This window comes from Pecten maximus, chromosome 5 (genome assembly GCF_902652985.1).
Source record: "Pecten maximus chromosome 5, xPecMax1.1, whole genome shotgun sequence".
Classification (NCBI taxonomy): Eukaryota; Metazoa; Mollusca; class Bivalvia; order Pectinida; family Pectinidae; genus Pecten; species Pecten maximus.
In genome coordinates this window covers 7,473,906-7,494,073 of record NC_047019.1, presented here as the reverse complement: position 1 = coordinate 7,494,073, position 20,168 = coordinate 7,473,906, and the positions used below count along the sequence as shown (strand labels likewise).

At 37.3% G+C, this 20,168-nt stretch overlaps 1 protein-coding gene across 1 annotated transcript; it reads right to left on the bottom strand.

The window, feature by feature from the left end:
- Nucleotides 1-656: 656 nt before the first annotated feature.
- LOC117327016 (calcipressin-2-like) lies at nucleotides 657-15,004 on the bottom strand. The gene is made up of 4 exons (XM_033883824.1): nucleotides 14,665-15,004; nucleotides 12,978-13,151; nucleotides 10,046-10,217; nucleotides 657-4,065 (listed from the first exon to the last, which is right to left on the bottom strand). The coding sequence occupies exons 1-4, from the start codon at nucleotides 14,878-14,880 to the stop codon at nucleotides 3,923-3,925; spliced, it is 705 nt and encodes a 234-aa protein (XP_033739715.1). The 5' UTR covers nucleotides 14,881-15,004; the 3' UTR covers nucleotides 657-3,922.
- Nucleotides 15,005-20,168: the final 5,164 nt, after the last annotated feature.

Below are 20,168 nucleotides of genomic sequence, written 5' to 3'. Positions count from 1 at the left end.
CATGTGCATACCATCAAGCTGTCATCCCATGCTGATAATGTTTTGTTAGAATGAATTCCAATGGAAATCATCCAAATGATAGTCAAAAATGTGATTTCCTTATATTAACATCAGACCCCCGGGTCACGAAATTCACAAGTTTGGTAAAGGACTTTAAAAATTTACGTCAATTTGACCATCTTTGGCTTCGCCCTTCAGGCTCCTGGGGTGTAAGGACCATATAATTCACAATTTAGGTTGACCTTTGGCCATGGAAGCTTCCTGCCAAATTTCGTTGAATTGGTTCAGTGATTTTGGAGAAGAAGTCGAAAATGTTAATTGTTTATGGACGCAGGACGGACTATGCACGACGACGGACAAAAGGTGGCTAGAATAGGTCACTTGAGATTTTGTCTCAGTTGACCTAAAAATCTTCAAACCTCTGCTTCTCATTAAGCAAAGTCACAGAGACCCGATATTGGGCCTATAGCATGCTGAGGTGAAGGGCTATGAAGATTGTTAAGATTCATTCAAGGTCAAAGGGTCAAATGTAATAAAATATATCAAAACTCAGATGACTGTTAAGGCAAATGGGCCTCTTGTTTAGAGTTGTGATCCACCTGACTAAATTGATTATACAAACAATATGCTATTGAATTATCAGACAACAACAGAAATTGATTTTGTAGATTATTTAATAAACAAACAGCAATATAACAATATCCTTACCATTAGCAGGCAGCCAATGCTGATGGAGGTGTATGTAGGGAGAGAAAACTCGTACATGTTTACATATTTCATGGATACACTGCATCTTAGCAATTCATCCTCGAGTCATTCAGCAACAGAATCAAAATCAAACTTTTCATTATCGATCATTTTTAAAAGGAAATTTGGTTACATTGCTATATATGATTTATAGTGAGACAGTTTTCAAAATCGGTTACTATATTGTCCATTTTGTTGATGTCTCTATTAAGACAGAATCCTAGAAAAATATCAACAATTAGCTTGATGTTATTGTCAAAAAAAACAGTGACACCATTGTCACGGAATGTCAACGTACAACAGCAACTCAGTTAAAACTGGTCTACAACTCAAAAACAGTTCAAACTGATCTCTACAAAACATTGCACATGTGCTAGGCTTGTATCCTAGTTGTGCCTTTTGCTATCGGCATTTAGGTTTCTTTTTCAGTATTTTTTTTTCTGTTACCATGGAAACAAAAACTCAACAAGAGGCCCATGGACCTTGATAGTCACGTGACCCAAGTTCAAGTGTAAGATACTGAGAACAATTGGGATTTGGACCAGTTGAAAAAGAACAACAGTTAACCGAGACCATATCAGGATCATTCCTCAGGCAAGTTTCAAATGAATCCATCTGGTGAACTGGATAAAAAAAATTTTAATGTGATTTTCAAAATGATAAAAATCCATCGGAAACCTACAACGGAAATTGGAGAAAATCCAACAAGAGCTTTTAATAAAATAGTGATACTAAGATTTGTTAACAGACAGACAGATGGGAAACGTACCACAGACAAAGGACAAAATGAATAGCCAAAATCTGATGAAAGTGGGCTAAAAATTCCTCACAGAAAAATTAAATTCATCTAGAATTGCAGATCTCAAGTTGTTAGGGTTTTTCACAGAACTACAAAATGTATATGACAATGCTATACATTTAAGAACAAAAAGGGCAATAACTCTGCAAAAGTCCAACAGATTTATATTTCCATGATGGCAGTGGTAAATTCCAAACAAAAACAAAGAATATATTGTATTATGCATAAAATACCACAATTTTTTTTAAGGTTAATTACATCAAGAAGGATAACTCTTAACAGCAGTAAACAAAACAAACCGAGAATACGATATGCAAACAGAACCATAATTCTAACACAAAATCAATAAAACAAGGGTAATATATGAAAGGTAAGAGTACAAAGAGAAGGATAATAAAACCTGTTGTTAAAAGCAGTAGAATGAGCATGGCAGTCTCGTGTAGAAAGTTTGATCAGTTTTTGCTAAGTACTTCAGGAGGAGTCATCCAGAGAAAGTTTTGTCTTGAGAGTAACAAACAATGCTAGGTACCTATAATACATAAATATATGAGTTATTCTCACTTCAGAATATACCATGGGGGTCTATACAGTCATGGAGTGAGCTTATTATAGGACAAAAAGCATTTGTTGGTAAATATACTGAACAGCAATACATATATGGTGGGCTTATTACAAGGGTATGGTTTTACTGCTTGATGTGTTATAAATCCAAGTTATCTCCCTTTTTAGGTATTATAAATACAAGTTATCTCCCTTGTTAGGTATTATAAAACCAAGTTATCTCCCTTGTTAGGGATTATAAATCTGTAAACCACATTACCTCACTTAGGGAGCAACTATATACATGTATAATGCCCATGGTCTAACTATAGTTGGAGCGAACTCATTTTGGTTACAAGTAATGCACATGTGTAGATAAACTAGACGCTACGTTGCACATATCTAGTCGATTGTGGCTCAACCACAGATTTACTTTGGTCACACCACAGCAACTACTTCATAATTAGTGCATGAATCACCATTTGGAATATCCATAATCACATTTGCTGGAACAGCCTGTCTATAGTAAATAGTTTATGATCAGAGTTGTCCCAGGATATCTGTAGCTACCTTACACATATCCACAACCGCTATACATACTGCATTATCTTAATACTGTCACCAGTTCATTTATTAACCATAAAAGTTATATTGTGAAGGTTTCTTGTAATGGAAACTTTCAGGAAAGGAGATATGTGTGACAATAAAATGACAAACATCATTTAAACAATACACATTGTACCATTTCACAAGGAAGATAAAATCTAATGTCAGTTTGTATGATATAATATATATAAAAAAAAATAATAAAAAATTTATTTCAGATTTCTGTTGCTAAACCTGTGTCACTTTTGACCTCAAATAAGTGTTATGTCTTCAGTTTTGCTGGTATTTTTCTAATGAAATTGTACCCGAATGACTAGGCCATAACTCCTAAATTAATATCACAGAAACATTTATAAATAGGCTTGTTTAATGCAACATGTTATATCTATAATTCCACATGACGGGCTATAATATATTTCAGCGGAAAATAGGCACACTAAACAATGAAACATTCATAATAACAATTGCGTTAAAAAAGATAACTTTCATAGAGAAAAGAACATAGATGTATGGCAAGTAAGGTTTCCTTGTCTTAAGGTGACAATGTTGTACACAGCAGGACTCAGCTGTATAGCATTTTCAAGTTCAATGATTCATTCATTTAAAGATGCTACACTACTACTGTACATATCTGACAGAGAATAATTACCATCAATCTATAACAATAGGATTTTGTATACTTTCAAACAATTACCACCCTTCCAAATTTTGAGTTTCAAATCTTATCTTTAAAGCGGATAAACAATTATTTCCACCCTTCCAGATTTTGAGTTTCAAATCTTATCTTTAAAGTGGATAAACAATTATTTCCACCCTTCCCAATTCTGAGTTACAAATCTTATCTTTAAAGCAGATAAACAATTATTTCCATCCTAAAGAAATCCTATCTTGCTTCACCTAGGTATTTCTTACGGAACTTTCTCTCTTATAAGTGATGATTACTAGGCGTTGGTATTATTATTTTTTGTTTTTGTTATTTGTTTGTGTTGATTAGTTATAAACATCCATTCATTTACCTTAGGTGCCATTTCATGCATTTTTGTCAGAAGCAGTGTATATCTATATTGCGAGCAATGAAGCATCTTCAATCTTTCTAATCCTTTTTTAACTCAGAAATAAAATTTGTGTCTCAATGGTATACCTTATGCTCTCAAAAAGATCATTTCATATCCAAAAGCATCACTATTAATTTAATTTTTCAATGTCAGATCCACATGTTGGGTAATGGTATCACGTCCTTCGCTCGGGACAGCGTGTCTGTGGAAGTTTTGGCCGTTTGTCACCATACAAATCGATTGGTTCCTCACTTTCACATATATGTACAATGATGGCAGGCTGGTTCTCTGACTGTGGGTGGAGCTCATGTGCTTCCCCTGTCGACACAAACAATGTCCACTGTCAAGAAGGTTAAGGTATGGTACTTAGGCATATACTTGGTTAAAATAATAGGAATAAATTTTCAAGTCTCCTGTTAAATTCCAAAAGAGTAACTTGATTACAAAGTGGTATCCCAGTAGGTCTCAAGAACAGTAGCATATGGCCATGGTCCCTCAGGAAAGGTGGTCTTTCAAGAAAGGCGGCCTCTCAAGATAGCACCTCAAGTGGTTTCTCAAGAAAGGTTTCCCTTCAAAATTACTTATTTGAGACAATACATATTCATAAGTGTGAAAACTTGTTCATCAAGGTAAAAATTAGAATATATCTTCTGAGCGATTGTAAAGTCTGGGGAAATCAATAGGATACATTGAAAATGGGAAATTTTCCAATTATTCAGCTAAAAAATAAATGTTCAAATTACACAGCTAAGAAACAATAAACAAGAGATCCCAGAGGGATCTTGGCGCCCATCATTGAATGATCTTCATAGGTTCCATGTCAGATTGATCTTTTCTCTACTTTTCCCTTCATTTTACTAATCTGTGCAAATTGAGACATCCCTCCAGTACTTTTCAAACAAGGGAATCCGAGCTATTTAAGAAATTTGAGATTTAACGATAATGGCTCTTTGTTTGCCAGGTTGTTTTCAGGACAGACTGGTCCAAAAATGCAATACAAGGGACCAAGGGGAACCTACTTATGAAATTTGAGAAAGACCCATTCAGTACTTTGAGAAATAGAGATAACAAACTTCAATTGTCAAAATCCAAGATGGCGGTCAGTCGGCCATATTGTTTTCCAATTGATCTCAAAATGCAATAAGCATAACGAGGCACCAAGGGGAACCTCCATATGAAATTTGAGAAAGATCCCTTCAGTACTTTCTGAGAAATAGTGATAACAAACTTCAATTATCAAAATCCAGATGGCTGCCTGTCAGCCATGTTGATTTCTGATTGGTCTCAAAACGCAATATGCATAACTAGGCACCAAGGGAAACTTACATATGAAATTTGAGAAAGATCCCTTAAATACTTTCTCAGAAATAGCGATAACAAACTTCAATTATCAAAATTCAAGATGGCTCCCTGTCGGCCATGTTGTTTTCCAATTGGTCTCAAAATGCAATATGCATAACTAGGCACCAAGGGGAACCTACATATGAAATTTGAGAAAGATCCCTTCAGTACTTTCTCAGAAATAGTGATAACAAACTTAAATTGTCAAAATCCAAGATGGCTGCCTGTCAGCCATGTTGTTTTCTGATTGGTCTCAAAACGCAATATGCATAACTAGGCACCAAGGGAAACTTACATATGAAATTTGAGAAAGATCCCTTAAATACTTTCTCAGAAATAGCGATAACAAACTTCAATTATCAAAATCCAAGATGGCTGCCTGTCGGCCATGTTGTTTTCCGATTGGTCTCAAAATGCAATATGCATAACTAGGCACCAAGGGGAGCCTACATATGAAATTTGAGAAAGATCCCTTCAGTACTTTCTCAGAAATAGCGATAACAAACTTCAATTGTCAAAATCCAAGATGGCTGCCTGTCGGCCATGTTGTTTTCTGATTGGTCTCAAAATGCAATATGCATAACTAGGCACCAAGGGGAACCTACATATGAAATTTGAGAAAGATCCCTTCAGTACTTTCTCAGAAATAGCGATAACAAGAATTGTTTACGGACGGACGGACGGACGGACGGAGGGACGGACCACGGACGCAGGGCGATTTGAATAGCCCACCATCTGATGATGGTGGGCTAAAAAACAAGAGATCCCAGAGGGATCTTGGCGCCCACCATTGAATGATCTTTATAGGTTCCATGTCAGATTGATCTTTTCTCTACTTTTCCCTTCTAAGTCTTACTAATCTGTGTAAATTCAGAAACAGCCCTCTAGTACTTTTCAAACAAGGGGTACCTATATATAGAATTTAAGATTTAGCGATAATGGCTGTCTGTCCGCCATGTTGCTTTCGGATTGGTCCCAAAATGCAACACCAGGGACCAAGGGGAACCTACATATGAAATTTGAGAAAGATCCCTTCAGCACTTTCTTAGAAAGAGCAATAACAAGTTTCAATTGTCAAAATCTAAGATGGCTGCCTATCGGCCATGTTGTTTTCCGATTAGTCTCAAATTGCAATATGCATAACTAGGCACCGAGGGGAACCTACATATGAAATTTGAGAAAGATCCCTTCATTACTTTCTGAGAAATAGCGATAACAATCTTCAATTGTCAAAATCCAAGATGGCTGCCTGTCGGCCATGTTGTTTTCCGATTGGTCTCAAAATGCTTTATGCATAACTAGGCATCAAGGGGAACCTATATATGAAATTTAAGAAAGATCTCTTCAGTACATTCTGAGAAATAGCGATAACAAACTTCAATTGTCAAAATCCAAGATGGCTGCCTGTCGGCCATGTTGTTTTCCGATAGGTCTCAAAATGCTTAATGCATAACTAGGCACAAAGGGGAACCTACATATGAAATTTGAGAAAGATCACGTCAGTACATTCTGAGAAATAGCGATAACAAACTTCAATTGTCAAAATCCAAGATGGCTGCCTGTCGGCCATGTTGTTTTCCGATTGGTCTCAAAATGCAATATGCATAACTAGGCACCAAAGGGAACCTACATATGAAATTTGAGAAAGATCCCTTTAGTACCTTCTGAGAATTAGCAATAACAAACTTCAATTGTCAAAATCCAAGATGGCTGCCTGTCGGCCATGTTGTTTTGCGATTGGTCTCAAAATGCGTTATGCATAACTAGGCAGCAAGGGGAACCTACATATGAAATTTGAGGAAGATCTCTTCAGTAATTTCTGAGAAATAGCGATAACAAACTTCAATTGTCAAAATCCAAGATGGCTGCCTTTCGGCCATGTTGTTTTCCGATAGGTCTCAAAATGCTTTATGCATAACTAGGCAGCAAGGGGAACCTACATATGAAATTTGAGAAAGATCCCTTCAGTACCTTCTGAGAAATAGCAATAACAAACTTCAATTGTCAAAATCCAAGATGGCTGCCTGTCGGCCATGTTGTTTTCCGATTGGTCTCAAAATACAATATTCATAACTAAGCAGCAAGGGGAACCTACATATGAAATTTGAGAAAGATCCCTTCAGTACCTTCTGAGAAATAGCGATAACAAACTTCAATTGTCAAAATCCAAGATGGCTGCCTGTCGGCCATGTTGTTTTCCGATTGGTCTCAAAATGCAATATGCATAACTAGGCAGCAAGGGGAACCTACATATCAAATTTGAGAAAGATCCCTTCAGTGCTTTCTGAGAAATAGCGATAACAAACTTCAATTGTCAAAATCCAAGATGGCTGCCTGTCGGCCATATTGTTTTCCGATTGGTCTCAAAATGCAATATGCATAACTAGGCACCAAGGGGAACCTACATATGAAATTTGAGAAAGATCCCTTCAGTGCTTTCTGAGAAATAGCGATAACAAACTTCAATTGTCAAAATCCAAGATGGCTGCCTGTCGGCCATGTTGTTTTCCGATTGGTCTCAAAATGCAATAAGCATAACTAAGCAGCAAGGGGAACCTACATATGAAATTTGAGAAAGATCCCTTCAGTACCTTCTGAGAAATAGCGATAACAAACTTCAATTGTCAAAATCCAAGATGGCTGCCTGTCGGCCATGTTGTTTTCTGATTGGTCTCAAAATGCATAACTAGGCAGCAAGGGGAACCTACATATGAAATTTGAGAAAGATCCCTTCAGTGCTTTCTGAGAAATAGCGATAACAAACTTCAATTGTCAAAATCCAAGATGGCTGCCTGTCGGCCATGTTGTTTTCCGATTGGTCTCAAAATGCAATATGCATAACTAAGCAGCAAGGGGAACCTACATATGAAATTTGAGAAAGATCCCTTCAGTACCTTCTGAGAAATAGCGATAACAAACTTCAATTGTCAAAATCCAAGATGGCTGCCTGTCGGCCATGTTGTTTTCCGATTAGTCTCAAAATGCAATATGCATAACTAGGCAGCAAGGGGAACCTACATATGAAATTTGAGAAAGATCTCTTCAGTGCTTTCTGAGAAATAGCGATAACAATTTTCAATTGTCAAAATCCAAGATGGCTGCCTGTCGGCCATGTTGTTTTCCGATAGGTCTCAAAATGCAATATGCATAACTAGGCAGCAAGGGGAACCTACATATGAAATTTGAGAAAGATCCCTTCAGTACTTTCTGAGAAATAGCGATAACAAACTTCAATTGTCAAAATCCAAGATGGCTGCCTGTCGGCCATGTTGTTTTCCGATAGGTCTCAAAATGCGATATGCATAACTAGGCACCAAGGGGAACCTACATATGAAATCTGAGAAAGATCCCTTCAGTACTTTCTGAGAAATAGCGATAACAAGAATTGTTTACGGACAGACGGAGGGACGGACGGACGGAGGGACGGACGGACGGAGGGACGGACGGAGGGATGGACGGACGGACGGACCACGGACCACGGACGCAGGGCGATTTGAATAGCCCACCATCTGATGATGGTGGGCTAAAAACAACAAGAGATCCCAGAGGGATCTTGGCGCCCACCATTGAATGATCTTTATAGGTTCCATGTCAGATTGATCTTTTCTCTACTTTTCCCTTCCTTTAAGACTTACTAATCTGTGTAAATTCAGAAACAGCCCTCTAGTACTTTTCAAACAAGGGGAACCTATATATAAAATTTAAGATTTAGCAATAATGGCTGTCTGTCAGCCATGTTGTTTTCGGATTGGTCCCAATATGCATAACAAGGCACCAAGGGGAACCTACATATGAAATTTGAGAAAGATCCCTTCAGTGCTTTCTGAGAAATAGCGATAACAAACTTCAATTGTCAAAATCCAAGATGGCTGCCTGTCAGCCATGTTGTTTTCTGATTAGTCTCAAAATGCAATATGCATAACTAAGCACCATGGGGAACCTGCATATGAAATTTCAGAAAGATCCCTTCATTACTGTCTGAGAAATAGCGATAACAAACTTCAATTGTCAAAATCCAAGATGGCTGCCTGTCGGCCATGTTGTTTTCCGATTGGTCTCAAAATGCTATATGCATAACTAGGCACCGAGGGGAACCTACATATGAAATTTCAGAAAGATCCCTTCATTAGTTTCTGAGAAATAGCGATAACAAACTTCAATTGTCAAAATCCAAGATGGCTGCCTGTCGGCCATGTTGTTTTCTGATTAGTCTCAAAATGCAATATGCATAACTAGGCACCAAGGGGAACCTACATATGAAATTTGATAAAGATCCCTTCAGTGCTTTCTGAGAAATAGCGATAACAAACTTCAATTGTCAAAATCCAAAATGGCTGCCTGTCGGCCATGTTGTTTTCCGATCGGTCCCAAAATGCAATATGCATAACTAGGCACTAAGGGGAACCTACATATGAAATTTGAGAAAGATCCCTTTAGTACTTTCTTAGAAATAGCGATAACAAACTTCAATTGTCAAAATCCAAGATGGCTGCCTGTCGGCCATGTTGTTTTCCGATTGGTCCCAAAATGCAATATGCATAACAAGGCACTAAGGGGAACCTACATATGAAATTTCAGAAAGATCCCTTTAGTACTTTCTGAGAAATAGCGATAACAAACTTCAATTGTCAAAATCCAAGATGGCTGCCTGTCGGCCATGTTGTTTTCCGATTGGTCTCAAAATGCAATATGCATAACTAGGCACCAAGGGGAACCTACATATGAAATTTGAGAAAGATCCCTTCAGTACTTTCTGAGGATTAGCGATAACAAGAATTGTTTACGGACGGACGGAGGGACGGACGGACGGACGACGGACCACGGACGCAGGGCGATTTGAATAGCCCACCATCTGATGATGGTGGGCTAAAAACATACTTGGAACATACATATCAATGTCTGGACAAATATTAATGTAAACTTATGGTCAAAGGTAAAGTAACACAATCAGACCTACCGGGTGCGAGACTTGCCATGGCGGCCAGGAGATCATAGTTTATGATGGGTTCTGCTTCAGTGATTGGTTCCCAGCCCACAGGGGGAGAGGCTGGTGGGGAGATCAGAAATTGTTTTGTTGGGGCTGGCGGTTGTAAGTGGGGGTCATCCTTATCTCGACTTTTGTCTCTCGGCTGTAAAGAGAAGATGTGATCCAAGGTCAAGATAATTCATTATGCAATAATTATATTCTTTTTAAAACAATTTTAAACTCAAATTTTGAGTTGAAACTTTCCTTATTTTTACTTGAATGTATCCCATGATCCCATAGATAATTCCTGAGTTTAAAAAGAGGCTTTAGCTTTTTAGTTTGCTGGTTTGACTGATTTATCAACCCAGGTTATTGAGATGTCTTCATGGAGTGGTTAATTAGTGGCTTCCTCAATGAACATCATACTGGATGACTGTCACATGGGGATATAGAGGGGGGTGTCAACTGTTGTCATTGGAGATATAGATTAGAGGGGGGTGTCAACTGTTGTCATTGGGGATATAGAGGGGGGTGTCAACTGTTGTCATTGGGGATATAGAGGGGGCGTCAACTGTTGTCATTGGGGATATAGAGGGGGGTGTCAACTGTTGTCATTGGGGATATAGAGGGGGGTGTCAACTATTGTCATTGGGGATATAGAGGGGGTGTCAACTGTTGTCATTGGGGATATAGAGGGGGTGTCAACTGTTGTCATTGGGAATATAGAGGGGTGTCAACTGTTGTCATTGGGGATATAGAGGAGGTGCCAATTGTTGGCATTGGAGATATAGAGGGGGGTGTCAACTATTGTCATTGGGGATATAGAGGAGGTGCCAATTGTTGGCATTGGGGATATAGAGGGGGTGTCAACTGTTGTCATTGGGGATATAGAGGGGGTGTCAACTGTTGTTATTAGGGATATAGAGGGGGTGTCAACTGTTGTCATTGGGGATATAGAGGGGGGTGTCAACTGTTGTCATTGGGGATATAGAGGGGGGTGTCAATTATTGTCATTGGGGATATAGAGGGGGTGTCAACTGTTGTCATTGGGGATATAGAGGGGGTGTCAACTGTTGTCATTGGGGATATAGAGGGGGGGGTGTCAACTGTTGTCATTGGGATTATAGAGGGGGGTGTCAATTGTTGTAATTGGGGATATAGAGGGGGGTGTCAATTATTGTCATTGGGGATATAGAGGGGGGTGTCAATTATTGTCATTGGGGATATAGAGGGGGGTGTCAACTGTTGTCATTGGGGATATAGAGGGGGGTATCAACTGTTGTCATTGGGGATATAGAGGGGGTGTCAACTGTTGTCATTGGGGATATAGAGGGGGGGTGTCAACTGTTGTCATTGGGGATAAAGATTAGAGGGGGGTGTCAACTGTTGTCATTGGGAATATAGAGGGGGTGTCAATTGTTGTCATTGGGGATATAGAGGGGGTGTCACCTGTTGTTATTAGGGATATAGAGGGGGTGTCAACTGTTGTTATTAGGGATATAGAGGGGGTGTCAACTGTTGTTATTAGGGATATAGAGGGGGTGTCAACTGTTGTCATTGGGGATATAGAGGGGGGTGTCAACTGTTGTCATTGGGGATATAGATTAGAGGGGGGTGTCACCTGTTGTCATTGGGAATATAGAGGGGGTGTCAACTGTTGTCATTGGGGATATAGAGGGGGTGTCAACTGTTGTCATTGGGGATATAGAGGGGGTATCAACTATTGTCATTGGGGATATAGAGGGGGGTGTCAACTGTTGTCATTGGGGATATAGAGGGGGGTGTCAACTGTTGTTATTAGGGATATAGAGGGGGTGTCAACTGTTGTCATTGGGGATATAGAGGGGGGTGTCAACTGTTTTCATATGTGGTAAAGGGAAGGGGCGTCAACTGTTGTTATTGGGGGTAAAGGGAGGGGTGTTGGAATGATATCATTGTGAATTCAGAGGGGGGGTAAACTGTTGTCATTCGGGATATATATGCAGAGGGGGTGTGAACTGTTGTCATTGGGGTAAAGGGCGGGGGGGGCATCAAATGTTGTTATTGGAGATATAGAGGAGGTGTCAACTGTTGTCTTTGGGGATATAGAGGGGCGTCAACTGTTATCATTGGGGTATAGGGAGGGGCAGTGGAATGATGTCATTTGGAATTTATAGGGGAAACAACTGTTGTCATTTGGGATACAAGGAGGGGCATCCTGGCATCGATTGATTTCATTAGGGTTGAAGAGGGGTATCAAATGTTGTCATTTGTTTAGACAACTTCTAATTTTTACATTTTTAGCTGAACTGCTTTTATGACATAAGGTTTAGAGTATTAACTTTATTAATTCATTTAAATTTCAAGGTGAGTAAGGATTAATCACAACAGGCAAGGAGATCTCAAGGGTTCATCAATTTATTCGTCGACCGGTTTCGCCCATTTAAGGCTTCATCAGGATGTACAAATTACAGATTTTTAGCTCCTAACGTACCAATTTGGAGGTTCCAATTCAATTGTTAACTATGACGTGTTACATATACTGTTCTATAGTTAGTACATTCGTAACTATACATACCAGTGTTATACATATGCATTATATATAGTATACTTACAATGACACTGCTATTCTCATTAAAATAGTTAAACTATCATCAGCCTTTGAGTGATTTATTACCCCTAACAGTTATCCCTATCTTTTCTTATGTATTACTAATTAATACATTCATCTCGGCATACAGTTGAAGACGATTCAGATTTAAATTTCAAGATATATTTGATACGTTCAGAATAGATATTACAATAAAACCCAATTGTCAAACTCAAAACATTTCTCAAGTGTGCGGTAATTCTTCGAAATGATGAATTTCAAAGATTCGGCCAAGATAAAACGGCTGAAATAGGGAAAAAAATTTAACAAAGAAAATCAATGTTTAATCCTTACCTGAGCCATGTAACACTTTATGCAGCTTCCACAAACTTCCATTTCATGTAAGCTGAGTTTTGCCTTCACAGCAAACTCAGGATGGCTGAAGTTCACCCGGACCCTGCGGAAACTTTTCAGGAAATTAAACGTCACAGCTTCATCAAAATATCTAAACACATCTTCAAATTGTTTCTGAAATATGAAAATAAGAACTTGTCTCTTAAACAGGAAAAAAATTTACATCTGTCAAAATCAAAGATGGCTGTCTGTCGGTCATTGTTTTCTAATGATATATATATTTAATATATAATCAGTCTCAAAACTGACATTCATCACTAGTACTAGGCACCATGAAAAATGTACATATGAAATTCGAGAAATGACTGTATGAAATGAAAACGTAAATTTTTTGAAAGAATAGCTTTAATAGCAGAAAAAATGTTTTCACATACAAAAACATGTATATAATCATGTTGTAAAAGTTATATTTCTTATTTACAGGAAATCAAATTAAATATTACTGGTGTAGCATATGGTATTAATTTTGAATCATGGTAAAATGGTGAAAATCAGAAATGATCAACACCAACCTGTATGGTAATTAATTGATCCCTATATAACAAGAGTTGGCAGCTAGCAGACAATATACAGTTGACGAGCGAGTTGAAATTCAGAATTAGTTTTTTTTAAAGTAGGTCAAAGGTCATGGTCAAGGTCAGCAGCCCACAAAAGCAAGGAATGCACATGTAAAATATGAAAGCCTTATTTGGTACCAACACTGTACATATATATACATGAGGCGATGTAAGGTTAAATAAAGTTCTTTTGTATTAAAGTAGGTCAAAGGTCACTGTCAAGGTCAGAAGGCCCACAAATGTAGTACCAATAGAAAGGTCCTGTGACAAAGAACACACATGTCAAATACCTAAGCTGTATTCTCATTAGCATGTTCCAAGCTTTATTTTCTTATTTCTAATATACCATTGGTCTATACATTGGTTAGGTTCGTAGGATACCTAGGATCTAGTAGCGATATATACCATATATACTTAGCAAGGCATGGTGAAATGACCCCACAATAAAGTGCCACCCTCCACCTCTTTGTAGCAAGATAGGCCCAATTAGAGTGAGAATATGATGGCAGCGCTGAGCGGTCGGACAGAGTGTGTGACTGTGTACATGTGTACTCTAGATCTGTCGTATCAGTTGAGCTTAATCGAGAGGTTATGGGTTCAATCCCTAGCAGAGACAGCGACGTGCTGATACAGTATAGATGGGCAAGGCTGGACATACTCCAACAATGTTAGAGGATAACACAGCGAGAAACTTATGACAGGCGCTGTGTTGGTTTGCGTCAGAACCAAAAAATAGCCAGAGACTATTAGCAGGCTGAAGGAGGTTGGACAGAGGGGGCAATACATGCATTATGCTAAGACCATGCATGGATGACATGCCACCATCATAATCACACTGTATTAGCCGGAGTCGTGTGCCTGTGAAAATTCAAATTGCGCTGTTAGCGACCACGTGCTGTTCACGTGTTGTCAAAAACAGAAAAAGCACCAAGCATCATCATTATGCTTGATTCTGATACATTATAACCAGGGGCTTGATACGTTTTCCTATAATCCATACTATTTCATTCTGCCAGAATTTCTGGGTTATACAATATGAACGTGTCGCACCCCTGTGTATGTAAACAAACCTGTGTATCGGGGTTGAGAAAAACACTGTCCTCAATATTTGTTACTATCACCGACTCGGGTAAACCATCGTAAAAATTCGCATCGTTTGAATTCCCCGTATCATCACCATCAATGTCTAAGTTATCATCCATCGTGTCCAAGTCTTCGTGCCCATTTTCCGCCATTTTGCAGTCATTACTCTCGGAGGTGTTAAAATGTGACGGGTCTCCTCGCATTATCCAACAATTAGACACTAATCAATGGAATTCGTTTGAGAGAAAATCATACCACAGCCGACACAACTAGATCCAACAACCAACTGTGGTTACGTCAAATGACAGGTCGCGATCGAGGCCTTATAGTGGGGATGAAATCTTGTACGCCGTCCCCGCACCCGTTTCACCTCTCGTACTAGGACTCGTGCCAATGGCTATTTTTTGTTTTTCGGCATAGCCGTATTATATTCTTTTGGCCATGGATATGACGCGACAGGTGGCATTACTGGTCAAGATGAAGTATGTGATTGGCCAATGTAGCCAGAGACCTATACTAAATTTGATTAGGCTAATATAGGTCTCTGACGTAGCGGTAAATGCAAAATAAAGATATGCAGTTAAAAACGAAACAAATTTAAGATCGAATGCAAGCTGAATAAGTGGATGTATCTTTTCAAATGACACATTAATAAAATAATATTCCTGATTCAAATGCAGTCTTATTATCACCAAAAATGATTCAAACTGATGTATAATTTTGTTATCTGATTCAAATGCAGTCTTATTATCACCAAAAATGATTCAAACTGATGTATGTATCTAGGCCAAAACCAGATTCTAAAAAAATTGGCACTAGAACACATTAACACGTTAAAGTGCTCGAAAGGCCTATAAAAAATCAGTACCTTCGGCACCACATCTGCGTACACATCGAAACAGGTCTAGCTACGCCACTGATACGAAATATATATTTGTCAGTGTTCTTACATAGACAGTTAATCTATAGAAGGATTTGACGTGAATAAACTCACATTTCAAATTTTTGACCATTGGTCGTGTTTAACTGCATGGTGACGTTATATAACCGTCATTGTTTAATTAATTCGATCTCCGAACAATAGAAGCAGGACCGAGTTTAAGAAGAGAGCTAATTTAAAAGGGATTTGATAACATCATCTAAAGAGTTCCAGTTACTTAATATGTGTTGCAGAGAGTCGATAATTTGGAATCCTGAAGTTTTCCTTATTTCTTAAATCATATGGATATGGATATGGATTGTTATCACCTACTGAGGGGGGAGGGGGGGGGGGGGTAATAAATTTGATAGATAGCTTGGAGTCAAATTACTGTTCATCTTGTATAACAACTGCAGTTTTCTTCTGGCCCTTCTATCAAAAAGTAGTTCAAGTCCTGATGCAATATATAAAGATTAATTTTTCGCATAAGAAGGTAAACAAGTTATAATTCTCGCTGCTTCGCGCTGAGCCCGCTCTAACTTTTCTGAATCTATACCAGAGAGCAACCGTCACAAACCTCACACGCATATTCCAGGACAGGTAATATAAATGATTTATAAATTCTTAATAGAGCATCACGCTTTAGCGTATACTGAATTTTCCTTAAGACATTTATTTTTTTTCATTACTGATTTATAAACTTCATCAATATGATCGGGCCAATTTGCATTTTAATTGAAAGTGACTCCAAGATGTCTATGGGAACTACTGAAATGTAAGAACTTTTCATCAAAAATTAAATTAAGATCATCATCAATATCATCAGAATTTGATATAAAAATAACCTCAGTTTTGTCTGGATTAAAAGTAACTAGCCATGTTTTTGCCCACCTATTTATTTTTTTCTAAATCTCTATTTAAAGCTAATTCTATTTCTCGACAAGTAGAAGATGATTTTTTTGAGAGAAGTATCATCAGCAGCGAATAGACGAGCTGTTGATTCTAGTCCATCTGCTTTATCATTTATATAAATGAGAAAAAGAAGAGGCCAGAGAATCGAGCCCTGGGGAACTCCGGTCCCTATCATACCAATATCAGAAGAAGTGCTGTTGATAAATACTTTCTGTTGTCTATTACTTAAATAGTTTTTAATCCAAGACAATATGTCACCGGAAATACCATATGAACTTAGCTTGACCAGAAGACCTTGATGCCAGACTCTGTCAAAGGATTTAGATATGTCACAAAATATCATACAAGTGTGTGTTTTTTTTCCTTCTAAATCTAAACAAGTATTGTGATATATTTCTATTAGTTGATAAACTGTTGAGTGACCAGGCATAAAACCTGCTTGGTACTGATAAAATAAAGCATTTTCAAAAAAATAATTATACAAGTGCTTAAAAAGGACCCGTTCTAATAGTTTGCCTACAGAAGACAGAAGAGAGATTGGACGATAATTGGATAAAGAATGCCTATTGCCCTTTTTAAAAAGGGGCATAACCTTAGCTACTTTCCAAATATTTGGAAAGGTACAAGAAGATAGGGAAAAGTTGAAAAGAAGTTCCAGAGGTTTACAGACTGTATCAGTAGTGTATTTAAACATATGGTGACTTACTCCATCCTCACCTGAAGCTTTCCCAAGTTTCAAATTTTTAAGTACATCACAAATTTCACTAGAGTTGACTATAGCAGAATTTAGAAGGCTATTAGTTTTCGACTCCAGAATAGGAACTTCAGTATTGCTATCATCAATATTAGTGATACTATAAAAATATTCATTCAATAGATTAGCTTTGTCTTTGTCATCAACATATAAATGACCAGAGTTGTTTGGATCTAATAAAGTAGGGATAGACTCTGCTGTTCCTGAGTTTCCTATTAGTCGCTTAATTAATTTCCAATAATTTTTTGGATCCCCTGTATAATAATGATCAATGAGATCACCTACATTATCATAGACAGATTATCTTGCATGTTTTTTAATGTTATTTACCCTATTTCTCTGGGTTTTTTTTAATTTGCTATGTCCCTTGGGTGTTTTGAATTTAATGATATTCTTCTCAGTTTATCACGTATTCTCATATTTTTCCTCAAATCAGAATTCATCCATACCTTATCTTTAGGCCTAATAGTAACATCATTGTTTGGTATACATCTAGTGGCAAAATCAAGAAAAACCTTAGTAAAACTACCACTTGCTGTATCGACCGAATTGCTATTCGCAAAAAGAGTATTCCAATCATATTCCCCGATAAGATTATTAAATAAATCAAAATTACCTCTTTTGTCTAACCATACTCTTCTCTTATAAACTGGTTTTATTTTGAAAGGGACACGAATGTAAGCAACACAACCTTCATGATCAGTAAAACGTTTATCAGTTTCTTTAACAGAAGAGTCTATACACGTAAGAGAGTCTGTTAGTAAGATTGGATCAAGCAAACGAGATCTAGTAAAACCTGTCCTTGTAGGTTCATGTATAACATTTTTCAAATTGAAAGTATCAATTATGTCTGCAAAAACATGGTTCTGTGACATTGTTAGCAAATCCACGTTAAAATCTCCTAATAAAATAACATTACTAGATAAGTCTATAGCATTGTTTAGAGAAACACGAAGACTATCCCAAAATTTGTTAACATCATACGATGGCCGACAAGAGCCTGGCAAAATGAAATGAAAAAACTGTAACACTTTTTTTCATGGTACATTTTTTTCACATCTTTTTGTACCATTGTATGGTACAGAAAGATGTGAAAGCGAAGTTGAAATGAGTCAGTCGCTTTTGTATCTTTTTGTACCAAAAAGCGGCCGAAAACAGCAATGGTACAGAAACATATGAAACGGCCAGTCATAAGGGTTACTGAGTTTGACAAATGACTCCCAGATAAAGCTGTCATCACATAGCCTGCCAATTAGTATCCGGAATGTCTGGCTACTGGATGATCCAATCGTCATGTACATTGATGTTGGGCCTGCAAAATGGTCAGTTGTCTATTTTAACTTTTAAATTACTTTTCATTTTAAAAATAACGTCTTTAATAATTTTTCCAGTGACGATTTAGTTGTACATACATTGTCAATGTATCCAATCAATAGGCAATTAGATAACAACATCGATACAGGATTTTTGTTTGTCACGCCTACTTACCGAATCTATTTCAAAACACATAATCACGAAAGATCTTAGAGCAATTGTAAATAATTTGATATTTGTATCACTACTCATATCATTTATTTTTCAATATTTCAAATTCTGAAATACATTTACATATACATTTGTTTTCATGTACTTGATATGTAACATTTAGCTGACGCCGAGGGGAAAACCACAATTTATACGTAAAAAATGTACAGACAAAAAGATTGAGACTGTTGGCAGGGTACTAGCCTAAGAGAAATCCTGAAATTGGCAAATCGAGGAAATTGCGCATGCCGAATTTGAAAGTAAACGCACATAAAATTAATTGTAGTAATAAACAACTCGTTAATGCATATAACACGCATCTTAAAACTTTGGGTAAAATGCCGATTGAAAAAAAAAAAAAAAAAAACTTTTCAGACGAATTACGTAGATACCAGAAATAGCTCAAACATAACTGACGGAAATGTGATCGTTTTATATACAGAGGTAGAGGTTCTACCGGGACATGAACGTCCATGTTTTAACTAAATATATACGTAGATGATATAAAGTATTGTCTTGTAAGACATTAGCATAAGGTAAAAATGACAACCCTGGTGTTCATCTAGTCTAGAAAATATTCTATACATACTAGGATAGGTCCAATTACACATAGAATGTAACAAATTCTCAGGTCCCTGTGGTTAAAAGTACATCAACATATACCAGCTACTGGCGTACGAGGACACGCTCAAAACGACACTATCTTTGATGAAGAATGGTGTAAATAGAAAAAGAAATTGATTTATAATAAAGGGGTTTTAATTTGTAAGTGACTATTATAAGTGCCAGTGTTTTTTGTTGTTTTTTTGTTGTTTTTTGTTTTGTTTTGTTTTTGGCTTTGCACCAAGTGGCTTAAATTCTCCAATCCTCTTGCAAGGCCGAAAATATTATTTTTTATCTACATAGCAATATTTTTCTTGCATTTTTTTTTTGTCTTTACATTTTTTCTTCTATTCTTCCTACTCCTCTTGTTTGTTCATCTAATTCCAGACCCACGGTATTTATATATCTTCTTGATAATAAAATGTGATGATGATAATCATCGCAGGTATGATGGTGATGATGATAATGATGGTGGTGGTGGTGATGGTGGTGGTGTTGACTAGTAATCAGGATATTGATAATGAAGAGTATAATATATATGCCATCTGATAATTTGATGATGAACATGTCACATAAAAACAAATTACACATAAAAAGAAAAATATAGATATACTAATAATAATAATTTGAATGCTTCTTCATAACTTTCTATACAAATATGCGGTACATATATATCCATTAACACTTCCAATCGATATTTTAGCTGCGTTTATCCAGAGACTTCTGATATTTCAGAACAACAAAACGTGATATTAGTGGTCTAAGGGACATAACTCTGC